Here is a 19,934-nt window from a genome sequence, read left to right on the forward strand (position 1 = left end):
CACTTTTTTTTAGCCTATGTGGAAATGCAGAATCCTAACCTCTCGGTGGAATTCTGGGAAAAAAGGCAACCCAGTAATTTATATGGGCTTATTTGCGAGATCTGCATAACTATTAGAAGTACTAGCCTGGATTTAAATGACCTTGGAAATGCATCCCCAAAATATAAAGTGCCAAATGGTGATGACTTTGACTGTGGGCTGGGCAGGAGAACTGGACAACTAAGGGTCTTATATGTCAGATTAATTTCAAACTGGACTTTGATCTTGTGTATGTGTGTGGCTAGAGGTGTTGTCTGGTTTTTTTGTTTTTTGTTTTTTTGTTTTTTGCCATTTCCACAGCGGGGGAAAGAAATCAGGCCACCAGAGAAACCCATCTCCCTCCATAGATTCAGCAGAAAAGTTGCTGATGTAGCAACTTTGCTGGGAGCAGGGTGGGCGACTGGCAGCTTGTTTGGGGGTGGCAGTGATATGAATGAAAGGAAAAGGCAGAAATAGGGAAAAACTGGAAAGAGGCATTTCTACTTAATCGTATCCCAGCCTGTCGTTGTGGTGCAGCACCGGTGGGAGGGGGGAGGTGTTGCTGTTTTAAAGCAACGTGTTCTTCATGTAAGAGGATGGTCTCGCATCGCAGCAATGCTCAGTTCTGCCAAATCCCAAGCAGGAGTTAGAATCCTCGTGGAATGGCGTTCCGGTACTTATGCCCTGTAACCCAGTAATTGTTTTCAGGGTCACACATTTTCCCCCTTCTTCAGATTAAGATGGAATGAAGTATGCCTGCAATTTTCCTGTTTTGATCTGTTTTTTTTTTTTTATTCTTCTGCAGTCTAGAATTGTCATTCTGTGTTATGGAGTATATTCTGAAAGTTGATTAAAATGGATTGTTCACAGTCTGTGATTACATGCGCGCGCGCACGGTTCTCCCTGCTGCCTTCTGAGAGACTTCACAGGAGTATTTACAGAACCCAGCATTGATCTGCCTCTCCTCTCCTAAACCAGTTAACTGTCATATCCACAGTTGGTATGTAGTCGCATTCATGGATTGCATCCCAAAGAGCTCGGTGAGAGCAGAGTGCCAAGAGAGATGAGCTTCAAGCTCAGTTTGGTCCAAGAAATAAAAATGACCGTGCTACATCAAACCACTGGCCCATCTAACTCAGTGCGTAGTCTGCTGTCAGTGGCTGGCACAAGCCTCAGGGAAGTTCAGAAGCAGCAGTGCATGATGGGAATATCCCCTCTTGTTAACTCTCAGCAACTGATGATCAGAGCTTCCAGACATGAACGTTTTAACGGTTATTCTGGCTAGCCACCGAGATTGCCAAAGACAAGCCGTGTGCGCGTATATTGCAAATACAGCTTTATGGCACCGTTGAAGTCAATTGGAGCAATCCCATTGAAGCAATGTGTGTTTGGGAGCTCATCGAAGCTTGCACTTAGTCCGAAAATCACACGTGCATGTTTAAATGGTCAGTTGTATGCTCTCAAGGTACGCTTTTCCTGCTCAAATGGGCCACCCCCAGCTCCCTCAAGGGAGCAAGGGGAAAAATACCTCTTATCTGCTTAGCCCAGATGCTGCCATCTGGCTAGACATTGAATTCTGCTTCACAGTTATCCTTGCCCCCCCCCCCCGAACCTGTTTCCTTCAATATCCCTCCCATTGCAATCTGGAGTAAAACTGGCATGATCAGAGGAATACTCCTTCCCGGGAGTATTTTCAGGCAGCGGTGGCATGGAGCCATGGGGGGAGACAGTTACCGTAGCATAGGAGAAACTGATATGGGAATTCCACCACTGCGTCCATATTGCCAGAGGAAACCGACACTGTCGAAACTGATCTGGTTCTTCTCCCCATGTCTCTCTCTACCGGGAAGAAGTGTGGTGGGACTTTTCAAGGGGATGGGGGTTAAAGGTATTCCAAAATGCAGGCAGCTCGGTAGCCATGGGTGTCCAGTGGTAGCAGATTAAATATACAGAGCGAGACTGAGCAGAGGTTTTAAAATGTGAGATGAGGCACTTAATGTTGCCTTTCTGTCTTTCGCATGTACCCCAAGAGCAGAAGAGCAAATGCACCAAAAGGGCATGTATGAAATCGGTCTGAGCTCCTTAAGGTGCAGACAGGGAGCAAACCTCAAAGACGCACACGAGACTACTAATGTTTATGTATGTATTCTTTACTTGTATATCCCATCCCTTTTCCCTCTTGTGGCTTCTGTGCTCCACTTCTTGAATACATCCTAACAACAATCCTGCAGAGTAGGTTTGGCTGAAAGTCAGTGACTGGCCCAGTGAACTTCATGGCCAGGTGGGGATTTAGAACTCGGATCTCCTGAATTCCAGTCCGCCGTGCTAACCGCTAGATTATTCTGGCTCTCACCATGCTGTCCTGGCTGTTTTCCCAGGAGGAAGAGTTCTGATCCTCCAGACGCATTCAGTGGCAAAGTGTCCTTGTATTCCTTTAGAGACCTCTCCCGTTTGATGTCTGTGTATCATGGCGTTGCCTTAGCAGCTCCGGATGAGCTTCTCTCAGCCTCACTTTGCCAAATCTATGCAATGGCAATAATTCATTAGTCTCAGTGGGAAGGAAGAGGATTAGGGGCCAGGATGCCCAGCCTTTGGTAACCAGATGTTCTTAGGCTGCAGCCTCCCCAGCCAGCTGAGCTGGGAGTCCGAGACAATGGCAGGCCAGTAGCATCTCATAGATTCCCTGCCTCTGGTCTAGTGCTTTTTAAAGCGTGTGGAGCTCTCGTTTCAGTGCTTTAAAGCATTTTACCCACTGCTCAAGCACAAACTCTCCTGCTTCGCAGTTAGCTCAGTAATGCTGACAACACCGCTGGCCCTCGGGGAAAGCAAAGTTGGGCATTTCCCAGGGCCCTGCATCCAGCATGGGACCGAATTCTGTCACCGTACTACCGCTTCCACTGGGCACACAGCATCCCAGAAGCTCAGAGAAAAGAAAATCCTCACTCTATTCTCATGTTTTTACTTGGGGGTGGGAGGGGTGTGAGCACTTTGACTGCCCTGCTGGAGGGCCCCCAAAATCCTGAAGGCAGACCTGGCTGAGAACTTCCCTGCAGGGTAGGCCAGTTATATTCCCATGTTGCAAATGGAGATGATGATGATGCTGATGCTGAGGAAATGAGAGTGAGTGTGGCTTATATTGACTGGGGCAGGAAACATTCTGTTAAGGGTTTCTGTATTATTGTGTATACTAGGCTGTTTTTTAAAGTATTTAACTGGGTTTGAAGTTATTTTACAACCTTTGTTTTCCTCTTCTTGCTTTGTTACAGATTTTAATATATTTTTTGTTTTTTTCTTATTGATCTTACTAGGCTGTTTTTGAGGGGGTCTCTCTCTCTCTGTGTCTGTCTCTCTCTCTCTCTCTCTCTCTCTCTCTCTCTCTCTCTCTCTCTCTCTCAATGGGAAGTAATGCACACTTTCCATCATTCTTGAATTGCACCCCAAAATGGACTGGAGTGCAGGCACAACAGAACAGTCAGAAAAGTAGCCTCCGGAAACCAGTCAGCGACCGCATTTGGTCATGTCTCAGTTATTGTCGGAGTTCGTCGCTGGAGCAATAATGGTGCCAAAAAGAGACTGGATAGTTTGGGACCGTGATGGTTTCACTGTGCCTGAGACTTGTTAGACAGCAGGAATGTAGTGTTAGGTAAATTAGTAGGCAGAACTTGCTTGCCTGCATGAGTTGCAAAATGAGCACAGACTATTCATTTGGGGCACGGTTTTGAAAGCCAGGTTGTTAAGGGCTGTTGTCGGATTTAGGGCATAGATTCCAGACCTCTGCATATGGCGGGCATGTGATGTGTTGTTGAGCAAATTATGGGTCCATGTAGAGCTGGGGGCGGGGGGAATCTCTTTTTTAATTTTTCCCCTCTCCATCACAGTGTATGAGCCAAAGATGCAATTTAAAATAAAAGCCACATCTTTTCAAACAGTACTAGAATTGGGCTGTGCCCCTCCAGATGTTGGCGGACTCCAGTTCCCATCAGTCCCAACCAGCCTGGCCAGTGTTGGAAGTAGCAGTTCAACGGGACTATGCATAGACTTAAATAGGTTTATGGATTACCATAAAAAAAAAAAAAAACCACGGGAGGCTGACCCAGTAGGTCTGATGTTTCTGATGATTGATGATTTTTAGTTTCTTTTTGTTAGTTAGTAGAAAATAATAATAAAACTTACTTTTAAAAAAAAGGACGTAGCAGTTCATTAGTAGCTGGAGGATGTAGAAGAAAATGACATGCAGTTGAACAAATGGGGCACAGGAGGGTTCAATACGCTGGAGGGGATGCGAGAGTAATATTTCACATGTGTGATTAATATACGTAGGTTTCCCCCTGGTTCTGATGCGCCACTGGAAGAATGCATCTGGCAAATGACACAGAGCGCAAAGGACGGAGGTGAAGGTCACCTGTGGTTCTTCGTCCAGCTGGCCAGGTTGTGCTCAGAAGCCTCTGCAGTTTGGGGGCTTCCTTCTCTTTAAATGTGCAGCCGGTAGGACAGTGTCCTAAGATAACATCCCATTGACTAAAACAGAGTTCCTGGTTTAATTAGCCAGGAGTGTTTGAGATTGAGGCAAGTGTCTAATATAAACATGCATGAAAACTACAGGTAGAAGCTACCCTCTTAAGTCTGTTTTTTTCCATTTTTCCTCATATGCCTCTGAGGCGCACTTGATGCTGGGACACATCCCATGCATTGTCTAAATTCCAGAAGTGAATTTTTTGTAGAGTTGGATAGACTTAGCAGCTGAACTCCAAATGGGTACTCAATTTTAAAATTTCCTTAATCGGGGGTTTCAGCCACAGAATTTTATGTGCATGTGCACACACAGAGAGAGTTGAAAAACATGGGAGAACATTTTGTTTTCATATTTTCATACTTATTCTGACACTACTCATTCTACTGTAGTTTCAGCGATTAACTGCATCCTTCTGGGATTGGGAGCAAACTCATCTGAAGGGATCTTAAATAAAGTGTGTGGATGCTACTCGTAATATACGTGTGCACAAAAGGCGATGGGGAAAGTGGGATGTGAAGGAATGTTCAAGGTGCAGAGAGGAGCACTGGAGGAAGGACTTCTCTGCTTCTGGAGCGGAGAGCCGGCGTGAAGTGGGGGTGAGAGTGTTGGACTGGGGACCTGTGGGATCCGGCGTCATGTCCCCTCTCGGCCGGGCAGCTCACCTGGTGACTTTGGGCCAGTCACTCACTCTCAGCCCAACCTACCTCATGGGGTTGTTGTGAAGACAGAATGGAGCCAGCTGCCCAAGCCGCCTTTGGCTCCTCACTAGAGGGAAAGAGGCAGGGCCCAAGAGCTCCCCCTGCTCACGTTTTCGGGGTGGGGAGCAGGAGGGGGGTGCAGTCGAAGGCTGTGCACACAGGCACACATGCGTGCACAGGATGGGGAGTGAGAGAGAGAGAGAGAGAGAGAGAGAGAGAGAGAGAGAGTGTGTGTAAAAAATGGGGGCGGCAGCCGAGCTTTCATTTTGTGCCATTTTCCCAGGTATGTTTCAATACCTTGCTAGTTCGGTGAGGTTTTTAAGAATTGCTTTCGGTGATGAGATCCAGGATGCAAATGGGCGCTGGGTCGGGTGGGAGGCAGCCCCCTTTCTCTCTGCAGCAGAGCGGAGGAGGAAGGGGGCCGGCCGGCCGGCTGGCCGGCCGGCGCTGTGTGTGTGTGTGTTGTGTTGTGTTGGGGGGGGACGCCGGGCCCAGGCCGGGCTCCGCCTCTCTCCTTCCCTCCTCCTTGTGCTCCGCGCTGGGGCGGGAGGAGGAGGAGGGAAGGAAGGAGACGCCGGAGGTTTGGAGGAGGAGCCACGGCTGCTATTGGGGCCAGGCAGGATCCAGGATCGGATGGGGAGACCTGTGGGGGGAGGTGGTTTCCAGTGAGGAGGAGGAGGAGGAGGAGGAAAATGCGGATTATGGGTGGCAGAAGGTAAGGGAGGGGGGAGGGGTGGCGGAAACCGGAGCGGACAAGGAGGTGGGGGGCTGGGAGGACCGGAGCCTGCAGGTTTGGGGGCTAAGGAGGAAGGATGTGATCGAGGAGGAGGCAGAGGAGGGGCCAGGGATGACAGAGGGCTTGGGTTTGGGGGATAAAGAGGTAAGGGGGTTTTGCAAGAGGACAGTGCGACGCCGGCAGGCTGGCTGGGAAGGATACCTGAGCTGCAGAAAAGGCGGGTGGGTTCAAGGGGTGCCGGGGTCTGCGGGGAGTAGGTTCAGGGGGGGAAGGAGGCTTTCTGGGGGCTGAGCATGGGGCTGCACAGTGGAAGATGTGGGTCAAGGGGTGAAAGGGCTGCAGGATGCAGGAGGTGAAAGGGGGATGGCAGCGTGCGATGAAATGGGGCTGGGAGGGAGAGGAGGGGAGAGGAGAGGAGAGGAGAGGAGAGGAGAGGAGAGGAGGATCGGGCCTGGGGGAGAACAAGGAGCCCCAGTTGACATGGAGGAGGCAAAATGTATGGAGGTCTGGCAAGCAGAGAAGGGCGCAAGGAAAAGAGAGAGAGGGACTCCGATGAGGGAAGGCCGGCGGAGGTGTGGAAATTAGAGGGGGGTCTGAGCAAGGATGCCTGTGAAGGGAGGAGGGGGAGAAGTCTGGGATCCCAGAGAAAAATGGAGGGTGCCTGCAGGTGGAAATGTGGACGCGTGCTCACAGGGCGAAAGGAGAACCAGGCAAAGTGGGGGAATGGGAGCTGGGGCTGGAGACTGACTGCACCCCGAGAAAATATATGGGCCATAAGCCGAAGGAGCAGAAATGGGACTGCATGTTTCCTGAGCAGGGCCGCTTCGATCAGTCGATTAATCAATGCGAGTGTTCAGCTGGGTGGGTGGGTCGCAGTTTTCATATCTTTGGACTGCGAGTTGTCTTGTTTTGTTTCCCAGAGGCTTTTCAGTCCAGATGTGCAGAGGGAAGCCCTCCTCCCCACCAGGCATCCTGTAGAGGTTCTGGGCTACAGCTCCTATCATCCCCGACCAACAGAAGATGATGCCTGATATAGTCCAACACATCTGGTGGTTGCCAGCTGGGGAAAGGCTGGTCTAAAGCATGGAAAGGACACTGCGAGCAGTGGTTTTTTAAAGCTGTCCGTTCTCATGTTTGGTTTTGGTTACCTTCTCTCTCCAGTAGCTCCTGCATTGATTTATTGGCAATACGCAAAGTGTTTTGCATTTGATCGGTTGATTCAGGTGCCACCCTGAGTGCATTTAGCAGGGCTGGCTGGGGCATGTTGGGCCTTGTAGGATGTTTTTCTTTCTGAAGGAACTTAAGATTGTGCCCTTGATCCTTTCAATGGCACCTGCTTCAACCCAGTTTTGGTTGACTGGATAACAGGCACACCTGCTTCCTCTGGATGACTTGGGAGACCTAGCGAGTCGGTCCACCAGCACTACAGGTTGACATCCTTAAGAAAAGGATTCCAGCGTAGCATCAAAAGCCTATACAGGTAGTCCCTGGGTTGTGGACAAGCTCCGTTCTCAAGATCGTCTTTAAGTCGAATGTGTATGTAAGTCAGATCACCTATAGAAAAAGCATATCAAACACTTAAAAACACTTTCATATACACTAAAACATCTTAAAGACAGTACAGCATTTTACTAATGAAAATAATGCAGTAATAACCAAGTAAGGTACTGGAGGTACTCTCCAGGTACTGGAGAGAGCGCGTGCAAATTTGTATGTATGTGTGTAGGCGTACGGTACCGTTCTTAAAATCTTTTAGCTAGAAAGACAGAAAAAATAGTAAAAAGGTTATGAAAGGTTTGCACTTCTTGAGCTAACATTAACTGGCTGATACTGGAGATGGGACTGGTGCTGGAGAGTCCGGTTTGGTTGTGCCGCCGGAGGGGCAGGGAGTTACTGCTGGAGTCACGTTCTAGTTCTGATGTGGCCGCTGACCGGCGCCACTTTTTCCCTCCTCCTCCCTGCCTCTTCTCGCCTGGTGCCCAAAGGCAGCACTCGTCACTCAAGGATGGCGTTTGTAACGCCAGGGCTACCTGTGCATGGATGCCTATCTAGTGTGCCACGCTTAGGGGAAATCACTCAGGGAGATTGTGTTGTGTAGCTCCATCCCTGGAGCAGACGGTTGGCCATGGGTTCACACTGGCATACCCATGGCTGTTTGTGTAAAGAAAAACAATGGAACGGTGTAGCTGTTTCCCTAGAATGGGGCTGGGACGCTGGTGACTCTCCAGATATTTGGCCTGACCGTTCCCCCACGCCTCGCCCTCACTGTGCCGGCAGGGACTGACGGAAGTCCTGTTGCGGGCCTTCTCAATGGCAACAGGTTACCCTATAAATAATAACGGTTTCAGTGTCTTACTCCTGGCCCTCATGAAATGTTTCTCAGAACAGGATCTGTTCTCTCCAGAAGCGGGGCAAGGTAGGGCATCACGGGGGGTGGAGTGGGTCGCCCCAGAGTTTTGTTGTGATGGATGGAGCCATTTCTGGAAAGTGGTGCAGAAGCCCCAGACCACGTTGTATAGTGGTTCGAGTGTAAGACTAGGACACAGGAGATCTGGGTTCTAGTCCCCACTTGGCCAGGAAAATGCCTGGATGACTTTGGGGTGGTCACCGGCTGTGAGTCTTGCCTTCCTCACAGGGTTGTTGTGAAAATAAAAAGGAAATGAGGGGGGGTTATGCAAGCCACCTTGACGTCCTTGTAGGAAAAAAAGGCTGTAAATATAATAAATATAATAAATGAGCTTAGATGGGTAAAATTACCCTGGGCTAACTGTCCATGGGAGTAGAGAGAGAGAACTTGATTCTATTTTTATTTAAAAGCAGATCTACCCAGTGGTAGATCTCGGGGTGATGTGCAGTAGTTCAGCAATGGTCTCTGGCTCTCAGCATCAACTTTCCCTCCTAAATAAGAAATTTTGGGAGGGTTGGGAAATGGAATAGGTGAAGTAGAACAGGCGGATAAGGTTCCTGTGCGAGCAGTAGCTTTTGGTGCTGAATGAGTTTGTTGGCCGAGCGTGTAGGCAGAGGCGGCTTGCTTGTATCACTTTGCCTGCCTTGTGTCACACTTTTATGTCTGGATCCAGTTGTTGGACCTCCTGGTACTAGTTGGGGGAAAAGGCTGATCCGGCACGCCTCAAGTCTGCCCACTCCCTGATTTTAGAGAAGGCTCTGTCCATCGCATTCTCTTTACTCCAGGGTTTATTCAGATGTCTGGAAATAGGATACTCACTGGGTTGGTACCAGTGGAGGACATGGGTTGTGTGGGGAACATGCGTTGTTTTTTCTGTGCTTCCCCTTTCAAAACTACAGTGCATCGGCAAGATCATGAGGCTGCTTTCTCGTGTTTTGATTTTTCCACGTTTCAAGGACGTTAAAAGTTCTGTTTAAACCAAAGTAAATGTTTCTGTGAACCTCAGCTTTGCCAGCCATAGAGATTTGGCTGGATGTCAGGGGAACTGAACTCTTCCCTGCATATGGCTTGCATGCAGAAAGTCCTGAGTTAGTCTCTAGTAAATTCTATAATACATAGAAACAGAAGGGGTCTCTCGGGCCATCTAGTCTGACCCCCGACTCCAGCCAGCTCTGCTCATGACATGCCCACCATGTGCATGTCCAAACACTTGGGCTCGTCTGGGATTTGAACCCGGGACCTCTTGCACCCAAAGCGAGAATCATACCCCTAGACCAGTGGTGGTGAACCTATGGCACGTGTGCCACAGTGGGCATGTAGAGCCCTCTCTGTCGACACGCAAGCCAAGTCACCCCAGCATCCAAGCATCAGATAACAGCACACACAGGGGCCATGCGCATGCTCAGAAAGGAGTAGTGGCACCAGGCGATGATGTCATGAGCCACAACTCACTCGCCGCAACGCATCTGAGCTTTCGCATGGCCGGTCAGTGTGCTGCCAAGGAGATATATATATATTTTTGCTTGGACTGGCTGTGAGGTGTTTTTTCTAAACTAAAACCTCAGTTTTCAGGTTTCAGTTATTGCAGCGTTGGCACTTTGCGATCCATAAGTGGGTTTTGGGTTGCGGTGTGGGCACTCGGTCTCTAAAAGGTTCGCCATCACTGCCCTAGACCAATGAGCTAGCAATGAGCCAGCTGCCAAAGTCACTGACAGGCCAGGCTAGATGGATCAATAGTCAGGTGTGGATGAAGAGACCTTCGTCTAAAGCTCTCATATCGAGATCTCCAGTTCCACAGAGGGCCCAGCTCTTAATAGAAGAACCTTCACAGGATTCCCAGCATTGACTGAGCAACCCAAAAGCACATGTCCAGCATTCCCAATGAGAACCAGTAATGATTCCAAGCCAGTTTAAATCTTAAGTCAAAAGACTTTAGTGTAGTTTGAGAGTCTTCAGCTGCTGTCATGTAGAGTTCTTGGCCAGCACCGAGCCTCCAGTTGGTGAAGTAGATCTCTTCTTCTTTTATCATGGGTAAAGCGAGGATGGAAACTCTGCACTGGACCAAAGTCCATTTCAGAGATGCTCTGGGATTGCAGGGACATTCCAATGGTGAGCAGAGCCAAGAGGGAAAGGAAGAAGGCCAAAATGACCGCAAATAGCCGCAAACCTGAGCGTACAGCTCTTGCAGCCTGTGACTACACCCCAAAAGAGACCTTTCAACCTTTTAGAATAAGGAGGAAAATCTACATGAAAACTACAAGTCCACCAAATGTTTGCTGGCCGGAGGAAGGAACTGATTTCGCCCCCAGAATGGAGCTTCTGCACCCTGTCATAATAACGGGGCCGCTATCATTGTTTGCTTGCATTATGTCAAGGTCTCCGGTGGCAGCGCACCTGTGCTCACCCATTTAGCATCCAGAGCTAGCCTGGAAGCACTCCTGGCCTACAAAGCCAAAGCACAACTCCACAAGGAATAGCCCGTGTCTCGCCAGTTGTCCCAGATGGCCTTCCTCCCGTTTCATTTTCACCCTCTTAAGCAGGCAACAAAGCCAAAGGCAAGTGGAGTTCCTAGACTGGCCACCCCAGGCAGATCGGCGGTCGCTGGAGAGGTTGCCCATTGGGTCATAGGCTGCGGCCTGTTCACTTGGTGATGAATTTTATAAGTCATCCAGTCGCCCCAGACAACCAGAAATGCAGTGCAGGTACAGGAGAAGCCTGGGAGGAACAAAGGGCTCTCTCTCTGTTCTGCGCTTGTTCAGTTGGACCCGCGCACCAGCCTTGCCTTGAACAACCTGCCTAGTCACCCTGGGTGACCAAGAATTTGGTGCAGGTGAGGAAGTGGACTAATGGGATGGATCTCTCCATTCCATTTTCTCAACCGACCATTGAGTTTGCTTGCTGGCTGTGAAGGAATGGAAACAGACCTGTTACAGGTATGAGATACCTGTGTGCCAGGCCGGTGGAGTTTGCGGGGTTTTTGCAAAAATGCACACTGACACCGGTGAAGAGTGTCTCCTTTGGTTTTGGACTGGCTTTTACGCATGTTAACCCACTGGAGCCCACGTGCCTGCCAGAAGGAAAAAATACTGGAATGGCCAGTAGTAGATGGTTTTTAAGTCGGCCAGTGTTGACAAGAGAGGTTAGCCTGTTCCCGTCCGGTCACCCGGACGCCGTAGTTGGGCTTCTGGGAACTGTTTTGTGTCGGGAGCGGTTGTTTCCTGTGTGATGATCTGCTTCACTAATCCGCGCCAGTTCCAGTTTCAAGCCCCAGGATCCCACAGCCCCACTGGCTGTTGCTCAAGGGGTACGTGAGGAGGAAGCCATCCAAACATGCCCTTGCTGGGGTCTGCGGATGTGCAAGCAACTCATTTGGGGTGGTGGTGGGCAGGGGGTGAAAGCCAAGAAAGCAGCTTGGGCTTGGAGCAGCTGAGGTCAGCGACATCTCGGGGACGGCCAGGGCCAGCTGGAATTGAGCCGCCTCTGCACCATTGCCACCTGCTTGCTTTCCTTGCCTCTCACTGTGGCCCAAGCGACGGGGCTTGTGAGGGGCAGGAGAGGAGAGGAGTCGGCCTCTTGCCCCCAGCCTCTCTGGCCAGCCACTTGAAGCCATGATGAGAGAGAGGCTGAGGAGTCGGAGCAGCTGGTGCCCCCAGAAGTGAGAAGGCAGACTCACTGGGGGATGCGGCCCACGGGGGTATTTTCTCCTTCAGTCCCTGCGCTTATTTCCAGGTTTTTTCCTGCTCAAGGAGTCCAGGGCAGCCTACACCGTCTCCCACTTCTTCTCCATTTAGTCCTCACAGCCACACCCTGTGAAGCATTTTAGGATGAGTGTCCGGCCCAGAGTTGCCCAGTGAGCTCCACAGCCAAGCGGGCACCAGAACTTGGCTCCCCCGAATCCGGGGGCGATACTCAACCCACAGCTCCACACTCGCTCTTCATGGGCCCTCCAGAATCTGCAGTCTGCACTGATCAAAGCATTGCTTGCTGGCTCCTAGAAATCAGAAAGATTTACTCCTCCCGATGCAAGTCTTGTGGCTTGAGAACGTGGTGCTTCCCCCTTCACAGAGAAGCACAGCCGGTTCTGATGCCGACGAACTGAGTGTCCCTTTTCTGTGTTGTCCGGCCTCCTTCCTCACGAGGAGGGGAAGAAAGACACTTGCGTGCAGGAACCTTCATCCCTCCATGTGTTGTTGGCCTCCATTTCCCATCAGCTCCAGCCAGCACAACCACGATACCACACCGGGAGGGTTGCAAATGCTGTAGTTTTGCTGTAGGGAAGTCTAGGAAAGAGGGTGTTTGCAGCTGTTGCAGAGCAGGCCTCTGAGCATTCAAACACTGGACAAAGGCGAAAGTAGAGAGCATGATGGGACCTAGACTAGGGTGGAAGGTGGGGCTGCTCTTGCGCTTGGGCAGAACCTGCTGCTGGTGTGGAATGCGGTGGCCGGGATGTGGAGCAGGGCACCTGGCCAAGCCCAGGTAGTGCCCGTGTTAGAGCACCAGTCTCGCCTGCTCCTTTGCTCCTGAGCCAAGTGCAGGGTCTTGTGGTTGGCTCAGCGGTAGCTCCCCTTCCCCAGTCGAGGTCCGTGCAATCTTACAGTCCTCAGAGGAGGTCTGGCTGGTTGCGTGGCGCCGGGTGGATGTCCACCTGGTGGCAGCCTAGGAGCAGGCCTTCTGCGTGGTGGCACCCACCTCGTGGAGTGTCGTCAGCCCTAGCATTTGGGAGGTGGCAGCTATGGCACCTGTTGAAGGCCGCCTCCTTCCCCGAGCCCTCCCTCCCTCCCTCAGTACTTGTCCTGCCTGCTTAAGTTAATTAGGACTCATTTTATGTGTTAGTTGGGGTTCTGAACACTGTTACTGGCTTTTATCTTGGTCAGTTGCTTAGCATTCAGCTTAAACACTCCATCAGTCATTGGTTAAAAAAAAAGGCTGACTTGTTGCCCATCCTCTGGGGACGTGAGAAGGTGTGTTCTTGTCGCTCTAACGCATTTCATGTCCACCTTTGCAGCCTGCCCTAGAAGGTGTCTTCCTCCCTTCATGAGACTCGGCCCTGCCTGACTGGAGAACTGCAGTGCAGCTGAGATTGGGGAGGGGACCTCCGGCAACCCCCCTCCCCTTGCCCAAGGGGCCGCCGCCCCCCGTGCCCCATGGCTGACCCCATCATGGACCTCTTCGACGACCCCAACCTCTTCGGCCTGGACTCCTTGACGGACGAAAGCTTTAACCAGGGAGCCCCGGATCCCATCGAGGAGGCTCTGGGGCTCCCGGGTGGGGCCTTGGACTCTCTGGCCGCCGGTGCCAAGGAACAGCCGCCTGCCCCTCCGCCGGTGCCTCCCCAGCCGCAGACGCTGCCCCTCCCGCAGACGCCCTCCGAGGCCGTGCCGGAGCTGTCCCAGCAGGACCAAGCTGGACTCTTGCAGGCCCCGCCGGAGCAGGAGATCCTCAGCCAAGGCAACCCTTTCATGGGGGTCTCCTCCACCGCCGCCACCGCGCCAGCCATCGCGCCCCCTTCCTCCTCCGGAGCCCAGCAAGCTGCCGCCACAGCCACTCCCCCGGCTCCAAAGATCGTCATCCTGAAAGCGCCGGCCGGCAGCTCCATGACGGGGGCCCACGTGGCCCAGATCCAAGCCCAGCCCATCGGGGCCGCCAACGGGGGCAAGGTCACCTTCGCCAAGGTGCTGACCGGCACCCCCTTGCGGCCGGGGGTGTCCATCGTCTCGGGCAACGCGGTGCTGGCCACCAAAGTGTCCCCCGGAGCGGGGGCTCCCACCACACTCCATCGCCTTGTCCAGCCCGGGCGACCCGTCAAGCAGCTGGTGCTGCAGCCCATCAAGAGCCAGGCTGCGGGGAGCACCGGCACTGCGCCCCTGAAGCCTGCGGTCACTCTGACCTCCTCTCCGGCACAGGTACCGTAGCCAAGTAGCACCCCCAACCCAAGCAGGATGCGGCTTCATGGGCAGAACTTGTGGGAAGTTATTATTATTACATTTTTATACTGCCCACAGCCAAAGCTCTCTCATAGAATCATACACTCAGGTCACCCATCCCACTTCTGCCCAGGCCTGACCCTGCTTAGCTTCCAAGATTAGGCAGGATCATGCACTTCAGCCTACATGGAAGCTTCAGCCTCCTCCCTGTTCCTTGGAGCAAGGCCTTTGTGTTTATGGAGCTCTGCTGCTTGGGTGCAGTTCGTACCCCAATACTGTTGTGGCACTGGTTGCCTTTCAGGACTGTTTTAATCGAGAGTCATTTAGGATTGTAAACCGCTTTGGGTGCTGTTTTCCTTGCAGAAAGTTGGGGTACAAATCATGAAAGATCAGAGGCAGAGAACTGTATTTGTGTAATTTACAAGAAATGGTCCTCAAGGAAGTTCGTGATAAAGGCCAGTTTTTTGGGTTTTTTTTAGCAAATTAGAGTAGCACATTGAAAATGTTCCGGTGACCAAAACCGGAAGAGACTTGCAGCTTTGGTCTTGTCCCATCTAGATCTCCACGTGTTCAGCCAGGTTCAAGCCATCAGTTTCCCCTTCACCGACCTGACATTTAGCAGCAGTGTGTTAGGGCTGGACTCAATTTGAAGCAGTTTCTTTATGTCAAAGATGTGTCTTTGCTTTCGGTTTGTGTGCCTGTGTCATTGCTTATACTAGAGACCCAGGATTCACTGGCCTTGCAGAAGCTGTAGTTCGATTTTGAGAATTCTGTACCCAGGGATTTTCTGGGGGACCAGAAACAAACGGAGCTCGGTGTTCTTCCACGCAAAAATCCACACCCAGCTTTCTTCATTTCAGTGGTGCAATTTAAGGTGGGAGACCGTCGTCTTGTTTATGTCATTGCTTAACCGTTCACAGTCAGAAATCCTTGCTTGATCTTGCTCTCCTCCGCTGCGTATCAGGGACAGGCAAAGAGTAGATCAGGTCTGTGCGATGTGGTTTTCGCCCCTAGTAATCTGGGCTGCTACACTCAAGGAAGCTACGGAATACACCCACAGGCACGTTGTGCACACTTGCTGACAGGAATGGAACTGGGTGTGGAAATGTTTGTGTGAGAAGCTCAGCTCCAGGTCTGGTGCAGAAAGCGAATTCCTGGGCTGAGGCTCTGCGCTCTGCAGCTCTCTCTCTTCTCCACTGAGCCGTTAGTTGACAAGAGGACCTTGGCATTCTAGAAAATAGAACCCATCAGCCTCAGCGGGAAGCCTCTTGCAGCCTTTCGGAAGTTGTTGGGTTCCAGCTCCCATCCCATCTGACCACCGGCCATGCTGGTGAACCTGATGGAGTGGAGCAAGGCTGCTTCATGCCCTTATTCCAGACTGCAGGCTTCCGGGCTGGTGCGGATGTGTCTGCTGAGTGAGTTGTGTTAGATCTGGATTTCTTGCGTCGTCGTTCTGGGCAGGTCTGCTCAGAAGTGCAACCTGCTGAGTTCAGTAGGACTTAATCCCAGGTAAACATAAGTAAAATTACAGCCTCTGCCAGCATTCTGGTGGTGCCGAAGCAATCCCGTGTGTTTCCGTCCTCACTTCAGCTTTGCAGGACCCCACTCGGTTCAGAAAAAATCATTTGCCTGTCCGCCTGGTGGGACTGTTCCACTCCTGCCCCCGGGCTCCTCACAGGGTTAGGGCTGGGACGCTTCTTGACCTTTTTAAAGTATGTCATCCTTAGAAAACTAACCTGACAAAGACAGAGGTTGGGTAGAATCCTTCTTTTTAACAAGATAGGTTTCCCAGTGCAGGAATGTGGCTGCATTGGGAAATGGTCGAAGATACGTTCTTTTTTCCCTGCCCAGCGCCACAGTTTAAAGTTGCTCGATCTAAGAAGGCCTTCGTATCTGCAGGAGGGTGGAAAATGGGTAGAGGAAGGGGGGGATTATGGGTGGAGTGCTTCGCGGCAACACCTGCTGGACATCAGCATTTCCCGCATGAAACCTTTTAAGCCCCTCTTTTGTGGCAGTCAGAAGGGCTGTCCGATTCACCCCGCTTCAAAAGCAGTGAAATGGTGCCTTGGTATATCCCAAATGCAGAGCGCTAGCGGCGGATCTCCCACCCACTCGGTTTTGTTGCAGCCGGGATGGCTGGTGATCTGGTCATACCGCCCTGATTCGTGGAGCCGAGGCAGTCCTTGGGGAGACATTTTAAAAAGCGGAAGCAAGTTCCAGCGCCAGCCGAGCGGCAGAGCTCCCTCCGCCCCGGATCGCTGGACTTGCAGTCGGGTGCATTACTCAGCTTCGGCCCTGGAGGAGTGCCGTCGCTTCGCTCCTGCTTCTGCCTGCAGTGCAGAGGATGGCAGCCCTCCCCGTGGATCGGGCTCCGGGCTCCAAGCTGACGGCGGCTTGCTTCTCCTTCTCTCCAGGGAGAGTCGAAACGCATCACCCTGGTCCTCCAGCAGCCCCCGGCCAGCGGAGGGGCACCGGGCCAGCGCCACGTGGTTCTGGGCAGCCTCCCGGGCAAGATCGTGCTCCAGGGGAACCAGCTGGCAGCCTTGAGCCAGGCCAAGGGGGTGCCAGGGCAGCCCGCCAAGGTGGTCACCATCCAGCTGCAGGTGCAGCAGCCTGGCCAGCAGCCGCCGCAGCAGCCTCCGCCGCCCGGCGGCCAGCCCGGCACCCAGAAGATCCAGCTGTTGCAGCAGCCGGCCGCCAGCACCTCGGGGCAGCAGGCCCCCCTGAGCGTCTCCTCGGTGCAGCAGGCCCAGGTGGTGGGCGGCTCGGGACAGAGAGTCACGGTGCCCCTCAAGGTCGTCCTGCAGCCGCAGGTAAGAGCCGGCTTGGGGCAGTCCCGGTTTGAGAATGGGGGGGGGGGGCGGATCTCAGGACTGGCGGACTAGTCCATCGCGGGAGTCACCTGCGGCCATGCCCCTTTCTCCCAACCGGCGGCCTTTGGCGGCCTTCTGGCTTCCGCCTTTCTAGAGGGGTGAGATGCAGTTCTGCCCACTCCTGACCTTCCCTGCTGGCTGGAAGGGTGCTCTTCGTGGTATTTTGTGCCCCCTTGCCACCTTTTGCTCACCCCCCACCCCACTGAAATGCAGCCTCTGGGAGCTTCTCCAGAATAGAATTCATCCCTCAGGTTGAAGGAAGCTCAGTCCTCCCATGAAACATTTGGGTGGGTTTCAGCTCCTCTGAGGAATGCCAAATGCATTGTGGGTGGGGGACGACACAATTCAACTTCCTTAAGATCTCTGCTTTGATTGGAAAAGAAAAACAGACCTTTAGGCCTCATGGCTGAGAAAGTGTCTGGGAGACAGGGATTAAAGTCTCTGGAAAAGCGGGGAGAGAGCTGAATTAGATCTCTGTGTTGATGGAGTGCAGAGTGCTTTGCTGCTACTCCCCAGTCTTGGAAAACCAGGATAAACAGCCCTTGAGCATCCTCTTCTCCCAGAGCTGGTCTCCTCCTCCTCCTTTGAAAGAGGTTGATGTTGTCGGCAACGTCAAGACGGTGGTAGATTCCACGGAGCCACATAGCCCTGATTATGACATGTGGCAGTACGAGGCCTGGGACAAAGGCAGTGGTTTTGTGGCTTGACGGGATGCGCCTGTCCATCGTTAGCTCTGCAGTGCCCCCATTGATCTCATTCTGCCCGGTTTTGGCCTGTTCCAGGCGCTTGCCCGTGGGGTCAGATCTCCCCTTTTCCTCACTAAATATGCACAGGGTTCTGCCATAAGTGTATTATAAATATTAAGTAGATAAGTGTATTATAAATATTAAGTAGATTTTTTTTTACCAGAATGCTTGTGAAAATGTAAAAACAATGCCATCTACATCCCTTATATTTATATTAAGGCACTGCGAACTGTTAGCATAGAATTAATTTCAGCAATTGAGTGCACAGCCTGTGATTCACAGACGGCCGCTCATCCATTTCTGCTTAGTTCAACTTCTTCCACTAGGCAGTCTGGGCACCTTCGGTTTCTTTTGTCATTGTTATTTCCAGTTTGCTCTGAAATATCCATCAGTATTTCAATGATGTATGTCCATTCTCTCATAGACTTGTTAGGGATAATCACCCGAAAATTGTGAATTGCAACGTTGGAGCTGCCGGCTTGCCTGTTACTGTATTTGCAGTTGGCATCTGTTCATTGTCACTAATGAAAGGATGCAGTGGAAACTTTTCCATGGGAAAATGAAAGGCTGGGCCATTCTCTGCCCCGCGTCCCTGGGTACCACCTGCCCTCTAAGGCCGCGCTCTGTCGCCCTCTGCAGGCCAGCTCTTCCCAGGGCAGCTCCTCGGGGCTCTCGGTGGTGAAGGTGCTCAGCAGCAGCGAGGTGGCGGCTCTGCCCTCCTCCAGCGGGACGACCCGGAGCAGCTCGGACGAGTCCCGCAAGCTGGAGCACCAGAAGAAGCAGGAGAAGGCCAACCGGATTGTGGCGGAGGCCATTGCCCGGGCCCGGGCCCGAGGCGAGCAGAACATCCCGCGAGTGCTGAACGAGGACGAGCTGCCCAGCGTGCGCCCCGAGGAGCCGGGGGAGCGCAAGCGGCGCCGGAAGGGCGGTGGGGAGCGCGTGCCCAAGGAGGAGCGGCCGCGCAAGGGCAGGGGCCAGGGAGGCTGCGGCAAGAGCAAAGGCCGGGGGAAGCCCAGGTGAGGAGCCGAGCCCTGCCGCACCCTGCACCCTCCCGGGGCGGTGGGGCTTATCACCTCAGCCTGCCTCTCTCTCTCTCCGGCTGCTCCCAGCACCATCACGCCCGTGGTCGGGAAGAAGCGGAAGCGCAACGCCTCTTCGGACAATTCGGATGCCGAGGTGATGCCGGCGCAGTCCCCGCGGGAGGAGGAGGAAAGCAGCGTCCAGGTGAGCCGGAGGCGCGAGCGTGAGTGCACCTGCCAGCCGGTTGGGGCACCCCGGTCTCCTGCAGGAGTAGCAGAAATAACACTGCCTGTTTTGAGCACCTCGCACTTCGTACATCAGCCCTGCGAGGTAGACCGGCAAGGCTTTCCCCCCACCTTGCCAATGAGGATTTGCTCCAGGTCGTTTTCCCAGGGGCCCCGGCACTGCTGGGAGCATGACGCTTTGAACACTAGGCCTTAGCTTGGCCTACGGCCTCTCTTCCCCTCCAGAAGCGGCGATCGAACCGCCAGGTGAAGCGAAAGAAGTACACAGAGGACCTGGACATCAAGATCACAGATGACGAGGAAGACGAGGAGCTGGATGTGACGGGACCTGTCAAGGCTGAGCAGCTGCCGGCCCCTGAACCGCCTGCTCCGGACCCCATCCCCGAGGGGGAGACACTGCCTTCCATGCAGTTCTTTGTGGTAAGGCTGCTCGGCATTCCCATGGCCAGCCAAAACTTCCGTGTGGCCCACATCCACTCCAGATCATGGTCTGCCCCTCTGGCAGAGGCACAGAAGGATGCGGAAGTCTTTCCTCAAGCCCTGCCCAAGCACCACCATTGCAAAATAGGAGGGAAATGAAAATCTCAGAACTGGGTGAATAGGCGTTTGGATGCCAGCTCCCTTCATCTTCTGCCGCGCTGGCTGGGGATGGCTGGAGTTGTAGTCTGACAGCCTCTAGAGAGCAGCAGGTTTCCCCCTCCTAGTCCAGAGAAAGATTTTCCTGCCTTCTCCTTGGAACTTGGGGAGGGACTTA

At 52.7% G+C, this 19,934-nt stretch overlaps 1 protein-coding gene across 5 annotated transcripts in view; it reads left to right on the forward strand.

Annotated features, from left to right (window-relative positions):
• Positions 1-19,934, forward strand: part of CHD8 (chromodomain helicase DNA binding protein 8) — a 57,246-nt gene that overhangs the window by 5,303 nt on the left and 32,009 nt on the right. For 3 of the 5 annotated variants that reach the window (XM_044421392.1, XM_044421397.1, XM_044421395.1), the window contains 5 exons: positions 13,378-14,275; positions 16,711-17,109; positions 18,555-18,931; positions 19,025-19,139; positions 19,406-19,600. In XM_044421392.1, the coding sequence (XP_044277327.1) occupies positions 13,517-14,275; positions 16,711-17,109; positions 18,555-18,931; positions 19,025-19,139; positions 19,406-19,600 (1,845 nt within the window). In that variant the 5' untranslated portion in view covers positions 13,378-13,516. Of the gene's footprint in view, positions 1-823; positions 1,019-2,048; positions 2,158-13,377; positions 14,276-16,710; positions 17,110-18,554; positions 18,932-19,024; positions 19,140-19,405; positions 19,601-19,934 lie in introns of those variants that run through there. The other 2 variants (XM_044421394.1, XM_044421396.1) reach the window with 2 other exon arrangements.

Source organism: Varanus komodoensis, unplaced genomic scaffold (assembly GCF_004798865.1).
Source record: "Varanus komodoensis strain SLA01 unplaced genomic scaffold, ASM479886v1 scaffold119, whole genome shotgun sequence".
Lineage (NCBI taxonomy): Eukaryota > Metazoa > Chordata > Lepidosauria > Squamata > Varanidae > Varanus > Varanus komodoensis.